Source organism: Saimiri boliviensis, chromosome 1, assembly GCF_048565385.1.
Source record: "Saimiri boliviensis isolate mSaiBol1 chromosome 1, mSaiBol1.pri, whole genome shotgun sequence".
NCBI lineage: Eukaryota > Metazoa > Chordata > Mammalia > Primates > Cebidae > Saimiri > Saimiri boliviensis.
In genome coordinates, this window is record NC_133449.1 from 10,431,576 (window position 1) to 10,447,728 (window position 16,153).

Genomic DNA, 16,153 nt, shown 5'->3' on the forward strand with positions numbered 1-16,153 from the left:
CTCCGCGTCCTGGGTTCAGGCAATTCTCCTGCCTCAGCCTCCTGAGTAGCTGGGATTACAGGCACACGCCACCATGCCCAGCTGATTTTTAGTATTTTTAGTAGAGACGGGGTTTCACCATGTTGACCAGGATGGTGTTGATCTCTTGACCTCGTGATCCACCCGCCTCGGCCTCCCAAAGTGCTGGGATTACAGGCGTGAGCCTACCACGCCCGGCCGACAGGTACTATTATTAACCACAGTCTATAGCCCACCAAAAAGTTCACTGAAGTTAAGAGACTTGTGTAAACTAGGCACGGTGGCTCGCACCTGTAATCCCAGCACTTTGGGACGCTGAGGTGGGCGGATCACCTGAGGTAAGGAGTTCGATACCAGACTGGCCAACACCGTGAAACCCCATCTCCACCAAAAATACAAAAATTAGTCAGGTGTTGGCCTGGTGCGGTGGCTCACACCTGTAATCCCAGCACTTTGGGAGGCCGAGGTGGGTGGATCACCTGAGGTCAGGAGTTCGAGACCAGCCTGGCCAACATGGTGAAACCCATTTCTACTAAAAATACAAAAATTAGCTGAATATGGTGGCAGGTGCCTGTAATCCCAGCTATTCAAGAGGCTGAAGCAGGAGAATCGCTTGAACCCTGGAGGCAGAGGTTGCAGTGAGCTGAGATTGCACCACTGCACTCCAGCCTGGGTAACAGAGCCAGACTGTGTTACAAACAAACAAACAAACAACATAAACCTGTTGTTCCAGCTACTCAGGAGGTTGAGGCATGAGAATTGCTTGAACCCGGGAGGTGGAAGTTTAAGTGAGCTGAGATGGCGCCACTGCACTCCAGCCTGGGCGACAAGAGTGAAACTCAGTCTCAGAAACAAACAAACAAACAAACAAGCAAACAAAAGAATGCATCCACAGGCTGAGTGCTAATAACTAGGTCTCTGGATAGGGCAGTAGAGGAGTGGTTTAGAGCTTGTAATGCAAGAGATATTTGGCGATAGAAGAGTGACATTCAAGCCCCGGTTCTATCACTAAGTGTGCTTTGATCAGCTGGCTTAATCTCCTTGAGCCTGCTTCCTCATCTGTGAAATGAGGATCACCGTCTTTCTGGGATGTCTACACCTTGTGTGTATGCACGTATCATATCCTGCTGAGTGTTTTGTGTTCAGACATTAGTGAGTTGGAACTACTCAATATTCTGTTACCAGAATTGCTTTGCTTTAGTACTAGCCTGAAAATGCTGATTTATTTTTGCATGCTCCACAGTGCCTGGCAAATATTGTCAGGGGCGGGGGGTGGGAAAAAAACTTGTTACATGAGGAAGTGAGCAGAGGAGCTGTCTGCTCGTCTGTGTACACTGTGACAAATAAATCCTGAGAATTCCCTGGCCTGAATTTCTCTCATCAAAACAGTGACAATCTTAACAATGGCCATCCTAAAATCACAAAGGTTTTTTGGCTGAAAGAGAAAATACAGATGAGAGGACTTTGTAGATGATTTCAAGAGATTATTACAATATACCACACTTAATGTGTAAAACCCCAAAGAAACCTAAGAAAGCAGGAAAGTGAGACGGGAGGGGAGTGCTTATTCAGTTGCTCTGACCAGAAATATTGTTCTCTGCAGTTGCCAGAAATGCTGTTCCCTCTTATTCTCATAACAAGCCTAAAAAGCGGGCATACTCTCGCTCCTTTTTTTTCAGATGGGAAACCTGAAATGCAGCAAGTGTAAGCAGCTTTTCCGACCATCTGGTTTCAAAGCCTAATCTGTTTCTACAGCACCGTATGAACTTGCAAGGGCCAATTCCACTTACATTTCTGCCCTATAGATCTGTCCCTGTAGAAAAACTGCCCAGGGTTCTTCTCAGCAAGACCGAATCACCCACGTGAGCCAATGGAGATTCAAGGATATCTGGGCTGATTTGGAAAGAGCATCATCTTCGGATGGCTGTGAGGTAATGAAGAAGTCCAAAATACGCCAGCTGGGAGTACTCAGAGGACAGCAGACCAACGAAGCCAACCTCGTCCTTCTGGTTCCCAAACCTGACAGGACTGTTCAGTGTTGCACAGACTTCAGCTGGCTCCATGCGCAGCCGGTGCCAACTGCAGAAGCATTTCAGAAATAACTAAGCAAAGCCAAATTCATAATCAGCTAGAGATGATTCAAGGCTCCTGGCATTTCCTCCCCAGCCTTTATTCCCAGGAAGAGATGGTATTTATTATGACCTGGGTACTGTATTTTTTATAACCTGGGGAGTATTTTAAAAGCAGTGATTAAGGTACGTAAACTTTTAAGTCTTTTAGCAGCAGATTTCAGAGACTTTGAGGTTGTATAGGGAGAGGACAGAAAGTGGGTTGCTAAGTGCTGCTTTGGGCTGAAATATGAAAGAAAAATACTTTTCTTATACAGTGGAAATGCTAAATCATAGTCTTCTAATACATCTAATATGTCAAGGGAGCAGGTTCCAAAACTTTTGGTTGGTTTCTTCCTATTTATCTGTGTTAAAGGCTGATCTTTGTGAGAGAAAAATACAAGTCAGCTCAAAACTGGTAAGTCTGTAGGTGGCTGCCTTTGGGAAATGCAGATCAAACAACCTCTTGGATGAGACTCCCCTCTGCTCCACCACCTTTTCAAGATATAAGTTGTCCAACAAGGCGTCTTTATTTGGCTTCAGAATCTTACTCAAGTTCTGAGCTGTGGTGAACTCTGATGACATTGGATGATCCTTTACTGATAAGATACATTTGTTAACTTTTTTTGATCTTTAAAAACAAACAGCAGGCCAGGTGTGGTGGCTCACTCTATAATCCCAGCACTTTGGCAGGCCGAGGAGGCGGGTCGGATCACCTGAGGTCAGGAGTTTGAGACCAGCCTGACCAACATGGAAAACACTGTCTCTACTAAAAATACCAAAAAATTAGCGGGGTGTGGTAGCACATACCTGTAATCCCAGCTACTTGGGAGGCTGAGGCAAGAGAATCGCTAGAACCAGGGAAGCAGAAGTTGTGGTGAGCCGAAATTTCACCATTGCACTCCAGACTAGGCAGCAAGAGCAAAACTCTGTCTCAAACAAACAAACAAAACAGCAGAATGTCAAACTTTATAATACATAATCTCAATCACACAAAGAAGTCTGCATCTGCATTAAATGGTAACAAAGAATTTAAATGTTAACAGTAGCTAATTATGGAATTACAAGTCGTTTTTATTTTCTTTCTTATACTTATCTGTTTGCTAAATTCTTTTTTAAAAAGCAGAAAATGCTGGCCCGGCGTGGTAGCTCACGCCTGTAATCCCAGCACTTTGGGAGGCCGAGGCGGGCGGATCACCTGAAGTCAGGAGTTCAAGACCAGCCTGACTAACATGGTGAAACCCTGTCTCAAAAAAAAAGAAAAAAAAAAAAGCAGAAAATTTTGACTGGGCGCTGTGGCTCACGCCTGTAATCTCAGCACTTTGGGAGGCCAAGGCAGGTGGTGGATCACTTAAGGTCAGGAGTTCGAGACCAACCTGACCAATATGGAGAAACCCTGTCTCTACTAAAAATACAAAATTAGCTGGGCATGGTGGCACATGTCTGTAATCCCAGTTACTTGGGAGGCTGAGGCAGGAGAATCACCTGAACCCGGGAGGCAGAGGTTTTGGTGAGCCGAGATCTCGCCATTGCACTCCAGCCTGGGCAACAAGAGCAAAACTCCATCACGAAAAACAAAAACAAAACAAAACAAAAACCCAGAAATTTCAAGCCCATTCTCACTGGAGAAAAGAAAAGTAGAGAATTACCTTTATAAGCAGAAAAAAAAAAAGTTATTTGAAAAAAGTCAAGCTACCCCTGCAGCAGTAGACATCATCCATTATAAATTCAGCTATTAAATGAGAAACTTAAGATGTGAAAGGCCAGAACAATTTTAGATTTTGAGTAGGAAGATTTTAAGGAAGACAAGGAACACTGTAGGTCCTTATTATTTTCTTAATCAGATGGGGTCCAGGCGTCATTATTATTATTTTGGAGACAGAGTCTTGCTCTATCACCCAAGCTGGAATACATTGGTAAAATCTCGGCTCATTGCAACCTCTGCCTCCCAGTTTAAGCAATTCTCACACCTCAGCCTCCAAAGTAGCTGAGACTGCAGGTGGGCGACATCATGTCTGGTTAGTTTTGGTATTTTTAGTAGAGATGGGCTTTCGCCATGTTGGCCAGGTTGGTCTCAAGCTCCTGACCTCAAGCGATCCACCCTCCTGGGTCTCCTAAAGTGCTGGGATTACAGGCATGAGCCACTGCACCGGGCCTGTCCAGGAGTTGTTTGTGTCTGACTCTCTTATTTCACAAAACAAAACGAAGTATTTGCAGCAAACCAGGTTTATAGAAAGTGGTGCCATGAGCAAAGTCACGGACACTTCTAAACATGTTGCCTGCTCTCTAAGAAGCCAGGTCCGTGGCTCTGAATCTTGCAGATAGGAAAATGTGGACTAACATGGAAAGCGTGATTTATTTCTCACCGTGATGACCTGTCCTGCAGGCTTGCTGGGAGCAGTAGAAAGGATATAAGATTCAATCATGCCCGAGTTCCAACTGTAGCTCTGCCATAACCAGTTGTGTGACACTGGGCAATTCACGAAACTCTGTGGCATCTCCACCCTTGTTTGCAGATGAGCTCTGCCCCCAGCTCTAGGATGTTTTTCCTGGCTGGATAAAATGGCTTGCCTGGATAAAGTCCAAGATTGGAGACCACCCCACTTTAATGTCGAACTGGGCCACTCCTTCCCTGGAACAGCCACTTAATGTCCTCAAACATACTGGGGTTTCCTCATCCCTTGGTTTCAGGGATCCTCCCTCAGGAAGATGTTGCAAGGACTGACTAATGCACACGAGTGTCCCAATAACAATGATACCTGCTGCAGGTGCTGGGAGTTTCAAGTAGACCCCACTCGTGACCTCAAAGCCACCTTTCTGTCCTGCATATGGGGCTTCCCGTCCCACCCTGTGTGATTACAACGTAAGTCTCAGATGATGTCAAATACTTCTCCCAAAGCCCCCGATGCATTCACAAGAATGGGCTGATAGGTACAGCTAGTTTACATAGGAGGGGGAGTCCACTTTCAAGGGAGCAAGAACACCTTCTTCAATGCCCTCTTGGAGAACACTCCTGACATCTTTATCTCTCCCAGAAACGCCTGAAAACATCGCCCACATGGAAGGATATCCCAACGCTTCCTCTTTCAGTCCAGAGAAAATGAATTCTCCCAGTTTTCCTTGGGGTTTGTCTTGTTTTTAACTTTCACACGTTAATTTCTGGGGGTTCACCTTCCTGATTCCATTCAGCACCGATCAAGAACTCACCTCTGCTCCTCACGCAGTGTGCTGTAACCACCGCCCCCCGCCCCCACCACCCCACCATTCACAGGGCAATTCAGAAGGTAGGGGAGGTTGAGGTGGGAGTTTCCTGGGCAACCGGGAACACACCAGCGCTCACACGGAAAGGAAAAGCTTCGCTGTCTACCCAGGTGTGTCCTGAACACCTGCGAACCTGTCGCGCGGCTCCCCACAGGTCGGCCCTGTCTCGTGCACCGGCCTGGAGACACCTGGGAGCAGGTGATTTCCCCAGACCCGCGCCCGTCGCTGTGAGACAAGAGTGGGCGACCGGCGGGGCTGCCGCGGCCGCAGCTGGAGGGCAGCGTGGTCCCAAGTGCGGAGCCCTTTCCCTGCTCAGCGGTCCACGCATCCGGGTCGCGACAGCGCAGTCGTGCGGCTGGAGACCCCGTGGGACGCGCCACAGAAGCCCCCGGGAGCCGGCCCGCGCGAGTAGGGGACTGGGGACCCTGCGCGGCCCCTCCGCGCTGGGCCTCAGCGCCCTCCTGCCCGGCGCCTGCACCTGCTCCCCGGTCCCGGGCCGCCGGCTGGAGCGAGGCGGGAGGCGGGCGGCCCCTATGCAAATGTCCTGCGGGGCCCGGGCCGCCTCCCGCGCCCGGGATAAAAGGCGGGGCGGGCCGCCGGGCCGCGAAGCCGCTGCCTCTCTGGAGCTGGCCGTGCGCTCTGGTCCCGCACCCGCCTCCCGCAGCCCCGACCGCTCCGCCCGCGCCCCGCCGCCTCCCGGTAAGGACGGGGAATGGGGACCCGAGGCGGGGGCGGGGTGGGGACACAGGCACCAGGCCACGCGACCGGCGTCCTTCGGTCCGGCTGCGCCCCTGCCCGCGCTTTCCCACTGGGAACCTGGGCAGCGGGCGCCTCCCCGCGCTCCGCCGCGTCCGAGCAGGTGCATCTCCGCAGGTGCCGCGCGGGACCCGGTCGTCCCCGGGCTGTGGGCGGTGAGGGCGGAAAGGAGCGGCGCTGGGTCTGCGCGGGGTTCGGAGAGAATAAAATACCCTCGGATTGGAGTGGGACCGAGAGTCCGAAAGGAGGAGATGCCACGAGGGCTCTCTGGCTTCTCAGAGCTTATCCTGCTTTCCCCCAGACGTCCGGAGACGCGGCGGGGAGGCAGCGGGAAGGGGGGACCCGGCCGAGGGGGAAGCTGCGTGTGTGGACACCTGGGAAGGAACAGCGCGAATCGAATCCACCGAAGAAGCCGCAGAGGCGGCCGCGAAACCACTGGCCAGGCCGGGCAAGGGACCCAGCTCTGCTGAGCGGGCACCTCGCCCGCCAAGTGGAAAAAAGGCTTCAGAAGCTCCTCTCACCCCCTACTAATATTTTTTTCCTTACTTAAAAAAAAAAAAAATCACAAGAATGCTTCTGAAGTCTATTTTTTTTTTTTTTTTTTTTTTTTTTTTTTTTTTTTTTTTTTGAGACGGAGTTTCGCTCTTGTTACCCAGGCTGGAGTGCAATGGCGCGATCTCGGCTCACCGCAACCTCCGCCTCCTGGGCTCAGGCAATTCTCCTGCCTCAGCCTCCTAAGTAGCTGGGATTACAGGCATGCACCACCACGCCCAGCTAGTTTTTGTATTTTTAGTAGAGACGGGGTTTCACCATGTTGACCAGGATGGTCTCGATCTTTCGACCTCGTGATCCACCCGCCTCGGCCTCCCGAAGTGCTGGGATTACAGGCTTGAGCCACCGCGCCCGGCCGTGAAGTCTATTTTTAAAGCTAATACCAATCACAAGGTTAGCTAGTTAAGACCTGGGGTTCGACCTGGCAGCCTATTGCGAAAATCCCTCACTCATCCCACGCCTTTTTCCACCCAACCTGCATCCCAGAAAATGCAGGGTGGAAAGAAGACAAAAATTCCCCCCAGAAGGCGTCCGTCCTCCCGTTGCGTGGTGCCTGACAGGGGTTGTTCACCGAGGTTGGGAGACGGAAAGGAACCTCTCCCTCCTCTGCTCCTGGAAACCACCCAGAACCACCGCGGGTGCCGAAGAGCTTTGGCGTTTCAGGAACACCTGAGGGCTCCCAGGTGGAGATAAGCACTTTGCTTTTGCAAATGGATGTCCTGGGAGCTCGGAGATCCTAGAAAGGATGAATTCGGGGGCAGGGAGTGGTGAGGCAGGGATATCTGACACATCTCTCCTCCTGTTTCTGTTTGTGTACGTTTGTGCTGGTTCTGGGCAGTCACCTGATAAGAGAAGACTGGAAGCATGTCGGAGTTTTGGTTAATTTCTGCCCCTGGCGATAGGGAGAATTTGCAAGCTCTGGAGAGGATGAATACTGTAACCTCCAAGTCCAACCTGTCTTATAATACCAAATTCGCTATTCCTGACTTCAAGGTAAAATTCCTGGGGAGGAGGAAACAAAGGGATGGATTGGTCAGGGGGAGAGGGGAGAGGGAGACAGAGGTTGCTACTTCTGGAAGCCAAGGAGGAAGTAACACGGCAAAGGCAAGGACTCTGAGGACAAGCTGAGATTTGAGGATGGACGGGGAGGTGATGGGCTCGGTGGGACATCATGTCATAGTCCAAAATTAATTGTGTACATATGCAGGTACAGCCACAGGAAGGAATGAACAGGGGACCAGGCTGTGAGTAGCAGTGTCTAATGCTTCAAAAAGTGGGAAGCATGTGAAATGCACACTCGAGTTCTCTCTATTCCTCTGGCTCCTCTTGGTTTGTCTACAACATCTCAGAAGACCAACCATATACTTTAGATATGCAGGCTTGGAGGGTGTCAGCCCTGATTGTACTCTTGACCTGGGGACAGGGGAGGAAATCTAGGATCTCTTTGGTCCTGCAGGAAAGGAAGGGAGGGGATTGGGAGGCAGAAGGGAGTTTGGGTCATGCCCAGGCATCTGAGGGCTCTTGGAGTGGAGGGCAAAATTCAAACGAAACCAATGTTAAAGAAGAGTGAGATGTGCAATTCTTTTTCTTTTTCTTTTTTTTTTTTTTTGGAGACAGAGTTCACTCTTATCACCCAGGCTGGAGCACAGTGGCACAATCTCAGCTCACTGCAACCTCCGCCTCCCCGGTTCAAGCAATTCTCCTGTCTTAGCCTCCTGAGTAGCTGGAATTACAGGTGTGCACCACCATGCCCGGCTAGGGTATGCACACCTGTAATTCCAGGTGTGGAATTGTTTTTGTATTACTGTATTAGTAAAGACAGAGTTTTGCCATGTTGGCCAGGCTGGTCTTGAACTCCTGACCTCAGGTGATCCACCCACCTGGTACTGGGACTATTGACGTGAGCCACCGTGCCTGGCCGAAATGCATAATTCTTTTTTTTTTTTTTTTGAGACAGAGTTTTGCTTTTGTTGCCCAGGCTGGAGTGAAATGGCACAATCTCAGCTCACTGCTGCAACCTCTGCCTCCCAGGTTCAAGTAATTCTCCTGCCTCAGCCTCCCAGGTAGCTGGGATTACAGGTGCCTGCCACCATGCCTGGCTAGTTTTGGTATTTTTAGTAGAGATGTGCTTTCACTATGTTGTTCTCAAACTCCTGATCTTGTGTTCCACCCACCTTGGCCTCCCAAAGTGTTGGGATTACGGGCATGAGCCACTGTGCCCAGCCACGCAATTCTTTTACTTCGAGAAGAGTGGAGTTTTCTTGGTGCTTCCTGAGGCTGTAGGTTTCCAGGGGGGAAGACACTACAGCTTTCTCCCAGACCACATGGCACAGGTGCTGGTGAGATGGCACTGACTGCCCAGCATCTGCTCTTGTAGAAAACTGCCATATACTCCCCTTTCAAACCTCACTTTGCCCCTCTGCCAGAACGGCTACACCATCAGCTACCAGGGTTGTGATGCTACCCCATTGCTAACATTTGTTGAGCAAGGTGCTGGCAGCTAGGTACTTTAAATGCATCACCTTGAAGCTTTACCTCTCCCGCTGACTCGAGACAGGCTGGGAGAAGCTAAGTGATTACCAGGGTTGTCAGGCTGGTAAGTAGCGCAGTGAGTTCTGAACCCGTATCTTGCTGCCTTGGCTAGCGACACACACTGTACGGGTTAGTAAATTCTGCAGCCACTCATTGACACTGAGGAACTGTGCTGGACTCTGGAAGGTAAAGAGAGAAAAAAAGACACAGCCCCTGCAGCAGTTGCTTAAAATTAAGTTTTTTTTTTTTTTTTTTTTTTTGAGACAGAGTTTCACTCTTGTTACCCAGGCTGGAGTGCAATGGCGCGATCTCGGCTCACCGCAACCTCCGCCTCCTGGGTTCAGGCAATTCTCCTGCCTCAGCCTCCTGAGTAGCTGGGATTACAGGCACGCACCACCATGCCCAGCTAATTTTTTGTATTAGTAGAGACGGGGTTTCACCATGTTGACCAGGATGGTCTCGATCTCGTGACCTCGTGATCCACCCGCCTCGGCCTCCCAAAGTGCTGGGATTACAGGTTTGAGGCTTAAAATTAAGTTAATTGAAAAGAAGCAACTTACCTTGGTAGAGATACTCAGGATTCATCTTCTTTTTTTTTTGAGATGAAGTCTTGCTGTGTCACCCAGGCTGGAATGCAGTGGTGCAATTTAGGCTCACTGCAATCTCTGCCTTCTGGATTCAAGTGATTCTCTTGTCTCAGCCTCCCAAGTAGTTGGGATTATGGGCACATGCCACCACACCTGGCTAGTTTTTGTATTTTTAGTAGAGACTCAAACTCTCAGCCTCCCAAAGTGTTGGGATTATAGGTGTGAGCCATTGTGCCTGGCCTCCTGTTAGTTTTCTTAATTTTTTTTTTTCCTTGAAACTCTGCCAAGTCTCAGAACCTAATTACTTTTTAACATCTAGTTGGTGGTATCTCATGACAGCAACCCTTTCCTTTCTGATTCTGTGAAAAGACCTTCAAATACAATTGTGGACATTGTAGTAATTTCTACGCTAAGAAACAGATCATGGCCAAGCGCAGCGGCTCACGCCTATAATCCCAGCAATTTGGGAGGCTGAGGTGGGTGGATCACTTGAGGTTGGGAGTTGAGACCAGCCTGACCAACAAGGAGAAACTTTGTCACTACTAAAAATACAAAAAATTGGCCAGGCGTGGTGTCTCACGCCTGTAATCCAAGCACTTTGGAGGCCAAGGGTGAGCAGATCACCTTAGGTCGGGAGTTTAAGACCAGCCTGACTAACATGGTGAAACCCCGTCCTTAAAAAAAAAAAAATTAGTCAAGCATGGTGGCGCATGCCTGTAGTCCCAGCTACTCAGGAGGCTGAGGCAGGAGAATTGCTTGAACCCGGGAGGCAGAGGTTGCAGTGAGCGGAGATCGCGCCGTTGCACTCCAGCCTGGGTAACAAGGGCGAAACTCTGTCTCAAAAAAAGAAAAAGGAGCTAGGTAAATGATGGAGTGGGAGGGATCTTGCTGCCTCCTTCCCCAGCGAGATCATCTCCCCTCCCTTCCCCCTGCACCCTCCTCCCCGCTCCGTTTCCCAGGCTGAAGTGCAGTGGTACCATCTCAGTTTACTGCAACCTCCACCTCCTGAGTTCAAACGATTCTCCTGCCTCAGACTCCTGCGTAGCTGGAATTATGGGCACATGCCACCATGCCCAGCTAATTTTTGTATTTTTAGTAGAGACAGGGTTTTGCCATGTTGGCCAGGCTGGTCTGGAACTCCTGACCTCAGGTGATCCACACACCTTGGCCTCAAGATGATGTTTAATAATAGCAAAGAACAGAGCAAAAGATTGGTGGGACTGTCTTGGAGCAGAAAAGCTTTTAGGAATGAGAACTTCTTTAACTTGCTTTCTGGCATATCCCTTCCTTGGCTATAATGGTTAAAAATATGACGGACTAGTAGGCTGCCACTCTAAGAGGAAAATGAGCTGAGGTCAGATGGTAGCATCATAGTCACTCCTTCCTATGGCAGAAATATGACAGTTTATCCTGTGGGTCAAAAATAAATAAATACACCCCCAAATCCACTGGTTTCTATTAAGAGTTCTTTCTTTTTTTTTTTTTTTTTTTTTTTGAGGCAGAGTTTCGCTCTCGTTACCCAGGCTGGAGTGCAATGGCGCGATCTCGGCTCACCGCAACCTCCGCCTCCTGGGTTCAGGCAATTCTCCTGCCTCAGCCTCCTGAGTAGCTGGGATTACAGGCACGCGCCACCACGCCCAGCTAACTTTTTGTATTTTTAGTAGAGACGGGGTTTCACCATGTTGACCAGGTTGGTCTCGATCTCTCGACCTCGTGATCCACCCGCCTCGGCCTCCCAAAGTGCTGGGATTACAGGCTTGAGCCACCGCGCCCGGCCAAGAGTTCTTTCGATTTTCCAGTTTGGCCATTGACCAAAGGCGACTAGTTCAAGATGAAGTGACAGAGTCCCTGCTCTGTTGTTGAGATGGCACGCTTTGCCAGAAACCTGTGAGCCTCTGACATTTTTCTGATCTGTCCAGGTGGGGACCTTGGATACCCTGGTCGGCCTCTCTGATGAGCTGGGGAAACTCGACACCTTTGCTGAAAGGTAAAACATTTCCTATTTACTGCATACAACTGAGAATTTGACATTGTCGGCAGAGGACACAGTGTTCTTGCTCTGGCTGAACCGGAGTATGGACTTGTCTGGACCTGGGTCCAGAAGTCAGCAGTAAAGACTGATCAGTCTGCCTGCAGTGCTGGGTCTGCAGGAGCCCACCCGGTCCTCCTGGTGTTTTGTCTGCTGGAGGCAGCCCTTGTTAAGGGGCCTGCCCTCGACCTGAAGATCATGCACAGGTGCCGAGACACCTGCAAAACTCATTGGTGTAGTTTCCCACCAAGCCTTTTTCAGTTTGTTTCTTTTTTAGTAATAAATGCTCATAGTAAAAAAAAAAATTTTTTTTTTCTTTAAAAGATGGGGTTTCACCACGATGGCCAGGCTGGTCTTGAACTCCTGACCTCGGGTGATCCGTCCACCTCGGCCTCCCTATGTGTTAGGATTACAGGCGTGAGCCACCGCGCCTGGCCAGTAAAAAATTTCAAGTACAAAAAGAGGCCTGGTGCAGTGGCTCACACCTGTAATCCTAGCTACTCTAGAGGTGAAGTCGGGAGACTCACTTTAGCCCAGGGGTTTAAGAACAGTCTGGACAATATAGTAAGACCTCTTCCTTTCTTTCTTTCTTTTTTTTTTTGAGACAGAATCTCGCTCTGTCACCCAGGCTGGAGTGCGGTGGCCTGATCTTGGCTCACTGCAACCTCTGCCACCGGGTTCAAGTGATTCTCTTGCCTCAGCCTTCCGAGTAGCTGGGACTACAGGCACTTGCCACCACGCCCAGTTAAATTTTGTATTTTTAGCAAAGACAGGGTTTCACCACGTTCTCCAGGCTTGTCTCAAACTCCTGACCTCAGGTGGTCCACCCGCCTCGGCCTCCTAAAGTGCTGGGATTACAGGTGTGAGCTACTGTGCTCAGCTGAGAGACCCCATTTCTAAGAGAAAAAAAAAAGCCCCTCTTTTAAGGCAATTTTACTATAACTTTCTAGATGAGCCTTCCAGAGATAGTCAATACATGCACAAATAAATATGTCTTAAAATTAATATTCATTTATTTATTTGTTTTTTTGCAGACAGGGTCTGGCTGTGTTACACAGGCCGGAGTGTAGCCTTGAACCCCTGGGCTCAAGCGATCCTCCCACATCAGTCTCCCAATTAGCTGAGACTATAGGCACACACCACCATGCCCAACTAATTTTTGTATTGTTTTGGTAAAGACAGGGTCTCACTATGTTTTCCAGGCTGGCCTCAAACTCCTGGCCTCAAGCAATCTCCCTGTCTCGGCCTCCCAAGTAGCTGGGATTACGGGTGCATGCCAACACGCCCAGCTAATTTTTGTATTTTTAGTTGAGATGTTGTTTCACCATGTTGCACAGGCTGAACTCTTGCCTTCAAGTGATTTATTGGAAAACATGTTTAGATCATAGAATAGCATGAAAAAGAAAATATAAATCACCCATAATTATGCCATCCAAATATAACTATTATATTGTGTTTACAGTGCGTACATCTAATTTTCTCAACACATAAATATGATTTCTGCATAATGTCATAGGAGTAGAGTAAGACCAGTCTGGGCTTGTAATCGCAGCACTTTGGGAGGCCAAGGCAGGAGGGACGCTTCAGCCCAGGAGTTTGAGATGAGCCTGGGCAATACAGCGAGACCCTGTCTCTACAAAAAGTAAAAAAATACTAGTTGGGTGTGGTGGTACATCTGTAGTCCCAGCTACTCAGGAGGCTGAGGTGGGAGGATTGCTTGAGCCCAGGAGGTTGAGGCTGTACTGAGCTGTGATTGTACCACTGCCCTCTAGCCTGGGTGACAGATCGAGACCTGTCACCTGGCTGTGGGGTATTATAAGACAGCATTCCCCAAGGGCTGGGTGGTAGCCTCCTGGGCTACAGTGCTGGGATTCAGTGCTCTGTCTGCTTCCTTCATGGGTTTTAGGGATTTCTTTTTTTTTCTTCTCCTAAGCCTTAAAATTTGTGAAACTCAGGTTTTTAGGGTCTGTGGACTTGCTCTTCTCTTCTTAGTGGAATGGCTGTATGGTTGCTACTGCCTTGTTTGATGAATTGTGTGGAAAATGCATAATTAGGAGTTGTAGTGAACATACTTTGAAGATTTCTTTTTTCTTTTCTTTTTTTTTTTTTTTTGAGACGGAGTTTCGCTCTTGTTACCCAGGCTGGAGTGCAATGGCGCGATCTCGGCTCACCGCAACCTCCGCCTCCTGGGTTCAGGCAATTCTCCTGCCTCAGCCTCCTGAGTAGCTGGGATTACAGGCACGTGCCACCATGCCTAGCTAATTTTTTTTGTATTTTTAGTAGAGACAGGGTTTCACCATGTTGACCAGGATGGTCTCGATCTCTCGACCTCATGATCCACCCGCCTCGGCCTCCCAAAGTGCTGGGATTACAGGCTTGAGCCACCGCGCCCGGCTTCTTTTTTCTTTTTTTTGAGATGGAGTCTCGCTCTGTTGCCCCAGCTGGAGTACAGTGGCACGATCTTGGCTCACTGCAACCTCCACTTCCTGGGTTCAAGTGATTCTCCTGCCTCAGCCTTCCGAGTAGCTGGGATTACAGGCACTTGCCACCAGGCCTGGCTAATTTTTGTATTTTTTGTAGAGAGAGGGTTTCACCATGTTGGCCAGGCTGGTCTCAAACTACTGAACTCAAGTGATCTGCCAGCCTCAGCTTCCCAAAGTGTTGGGATTACAGGCGTGAGCCACTGTGCCTAGACACTTTGAGGATTTCTAATCTGCAGATTAGTGCCATGGGCTAGAAATCCAGTTGTCTGTGTTCTGTTGCTCTTTACCTTCTGATTATCTAAGAATGATAGGGTGCCTTTGTTAGTGACATTTTACTCTGTAGGGGATGCTGGGCTAACTTACACACAGGCAGTCCTAATCACTGAGTAGTTTGCTGTTGAGAATTTTTTTTTTTTTTTGAAACAAGATAATAGATAGGCGTAAACCATTTTTTTTTCTTGAGATAAGGTCTTGCTCTGTCACCCAGACTGGAGTGCAATAGCACCATCTTGGCTCACTGCAGCCTCCACCTCTTAGGCTTAAGTGATCCTCCTGCCTCAGCCTCTCAGGTAGCTGGGACCACAGGTGTGCAACACCATGCGCAGCTAATTTATAAATTTTTTGTAGAGACAAGGTCTTACTACATCTCCCAGGCTGGTCTCAACCTCCTGGGCTCAAGCCGTCTTTCTGCCTTGGCCTCCCAAAGTGCTGGAATTACAAGCATGAGCCACCACACCTAGCCACCATTCACAGCCTTTGAGAAAGAAAACTAATCTTTGGCTGTCTCATTCATAAAATGGGATGACAGTGACCATCTGTCTACTCTCAGAAGAATGAAGGGAAGTAAAATCATGCTAAATCAAGTATTAATCTCTGTCCTATGAAAAGTTAACATCCAGGAAAAAGTGACTTGATCTGGAAATGTGAACTCCCTTCTTAGGCTTCTCTGTACCACAGGGAGGTATGACTGGCCTTGTACAACTTAACAGGCTAGCTGAGAAGATACATATTAAAAGTCACATCACAGAATCAAATCATCCTAAGCCTAAAAGGCCTGCAACAGATACCATCGAGAACAGCCCACTGCCCTAGGATGGTGAATGTCTTAGGTTTCCCTGGACAGCAGTGACAAACCACAGCAGGAGGCTTGTCAGGTGCAGGAGGGTTGGCTTAAGACATGTGAATTGGGCCAGGTGAGGTGGCTCATGCCTGTAATCCCAGCACTTTGGGAGGCTGAGATGGGTGGATCGCCTGAGCCCAGGAGTTTAAGACCAACCTCGGCAATGTGGTAAAACCCCATCTCTACAAAAAATACAAAATTTAGCCAGGCATGATGGTGCATACCTGTAGTCCCAGCACTTGGGATGTTCAGGTGGGAGGATTGCTTGAGCCCAGGAGGTCGAGGCTGCAGTGAGCCAAGATCACACGACTGCACTTCAGCCTGAGCAACAGAGTGATAGCCTGTCTCAAGAAGAAAAGAAAAAAAAGTGTGAATAGTTCCCTGCCTGCTGCAGAAATAATAGCAATTCTAGAGCTTTCTTTGCTATCCATTTTCTGCAAGTCTAGTGCAAATCTTTTAACCTCTTATTCACTAAAACCCCTCTGGCTCTGAAATTCTGTGGTCCTGGATTATTATCGTTTCCACTTTAGCCTCTTTCTTTCTTTTTCTTTTTTTCTGAGACTGTCTCTCTCTGTTGCCCAGGCTGGAGTGTAATGGCACCATCTCTGCTCACTGCAACCTCTGCCTCCTGGGTTCAAGCAATTCTCCTGCCTCAGCCTTGCAAGTAGCTGAAATTACAGTCACCTGCCACCAAGCCCGGCTAATTT

The 16,153-nt window shown here is 48.9% G+C and overlaps 1 protein-coding gene across 6 annotated transcripts in view; it reads left to right on the forward strand.

Annotated features, from left to right (window-relative positions):
* The first annotated feature begins 5,977 nt into the window (after positions 1-5,977).
* ATP6V1C2 (ATPase H+ transporting V1 subunit C2) overlaps positions 5,978-16,153 on the forward strand; it is a 63,058-nt gene continuing 52,882 nt past the window's right edge. For 5 of the 6 annotated variants that reach the window (XM_003927214.4, XM_010337940.3, XM_074393997.1 and 2 more), the window contains exons 1-3: positions 5,978-6,086; positions 7,534-7,688; positions 11,734-11,801. In XM_003927214.4, the coding sequence (XP_003927263.1) occupies positions 7,560-7,688; positions 11,734-11,801 (197 nt within the window). In that variant the 5' untranslated portion in view covers positions 5,978-6,086; positions 7,534-7,559. Of the gene's footprint in view, positions 6,087-7,533; positions 7,689-11,733; positions 11,802-16,153 lie in introns of those variants that run through there. The other variant, XM_074394008.1, reaches the window with a different exon arrangement.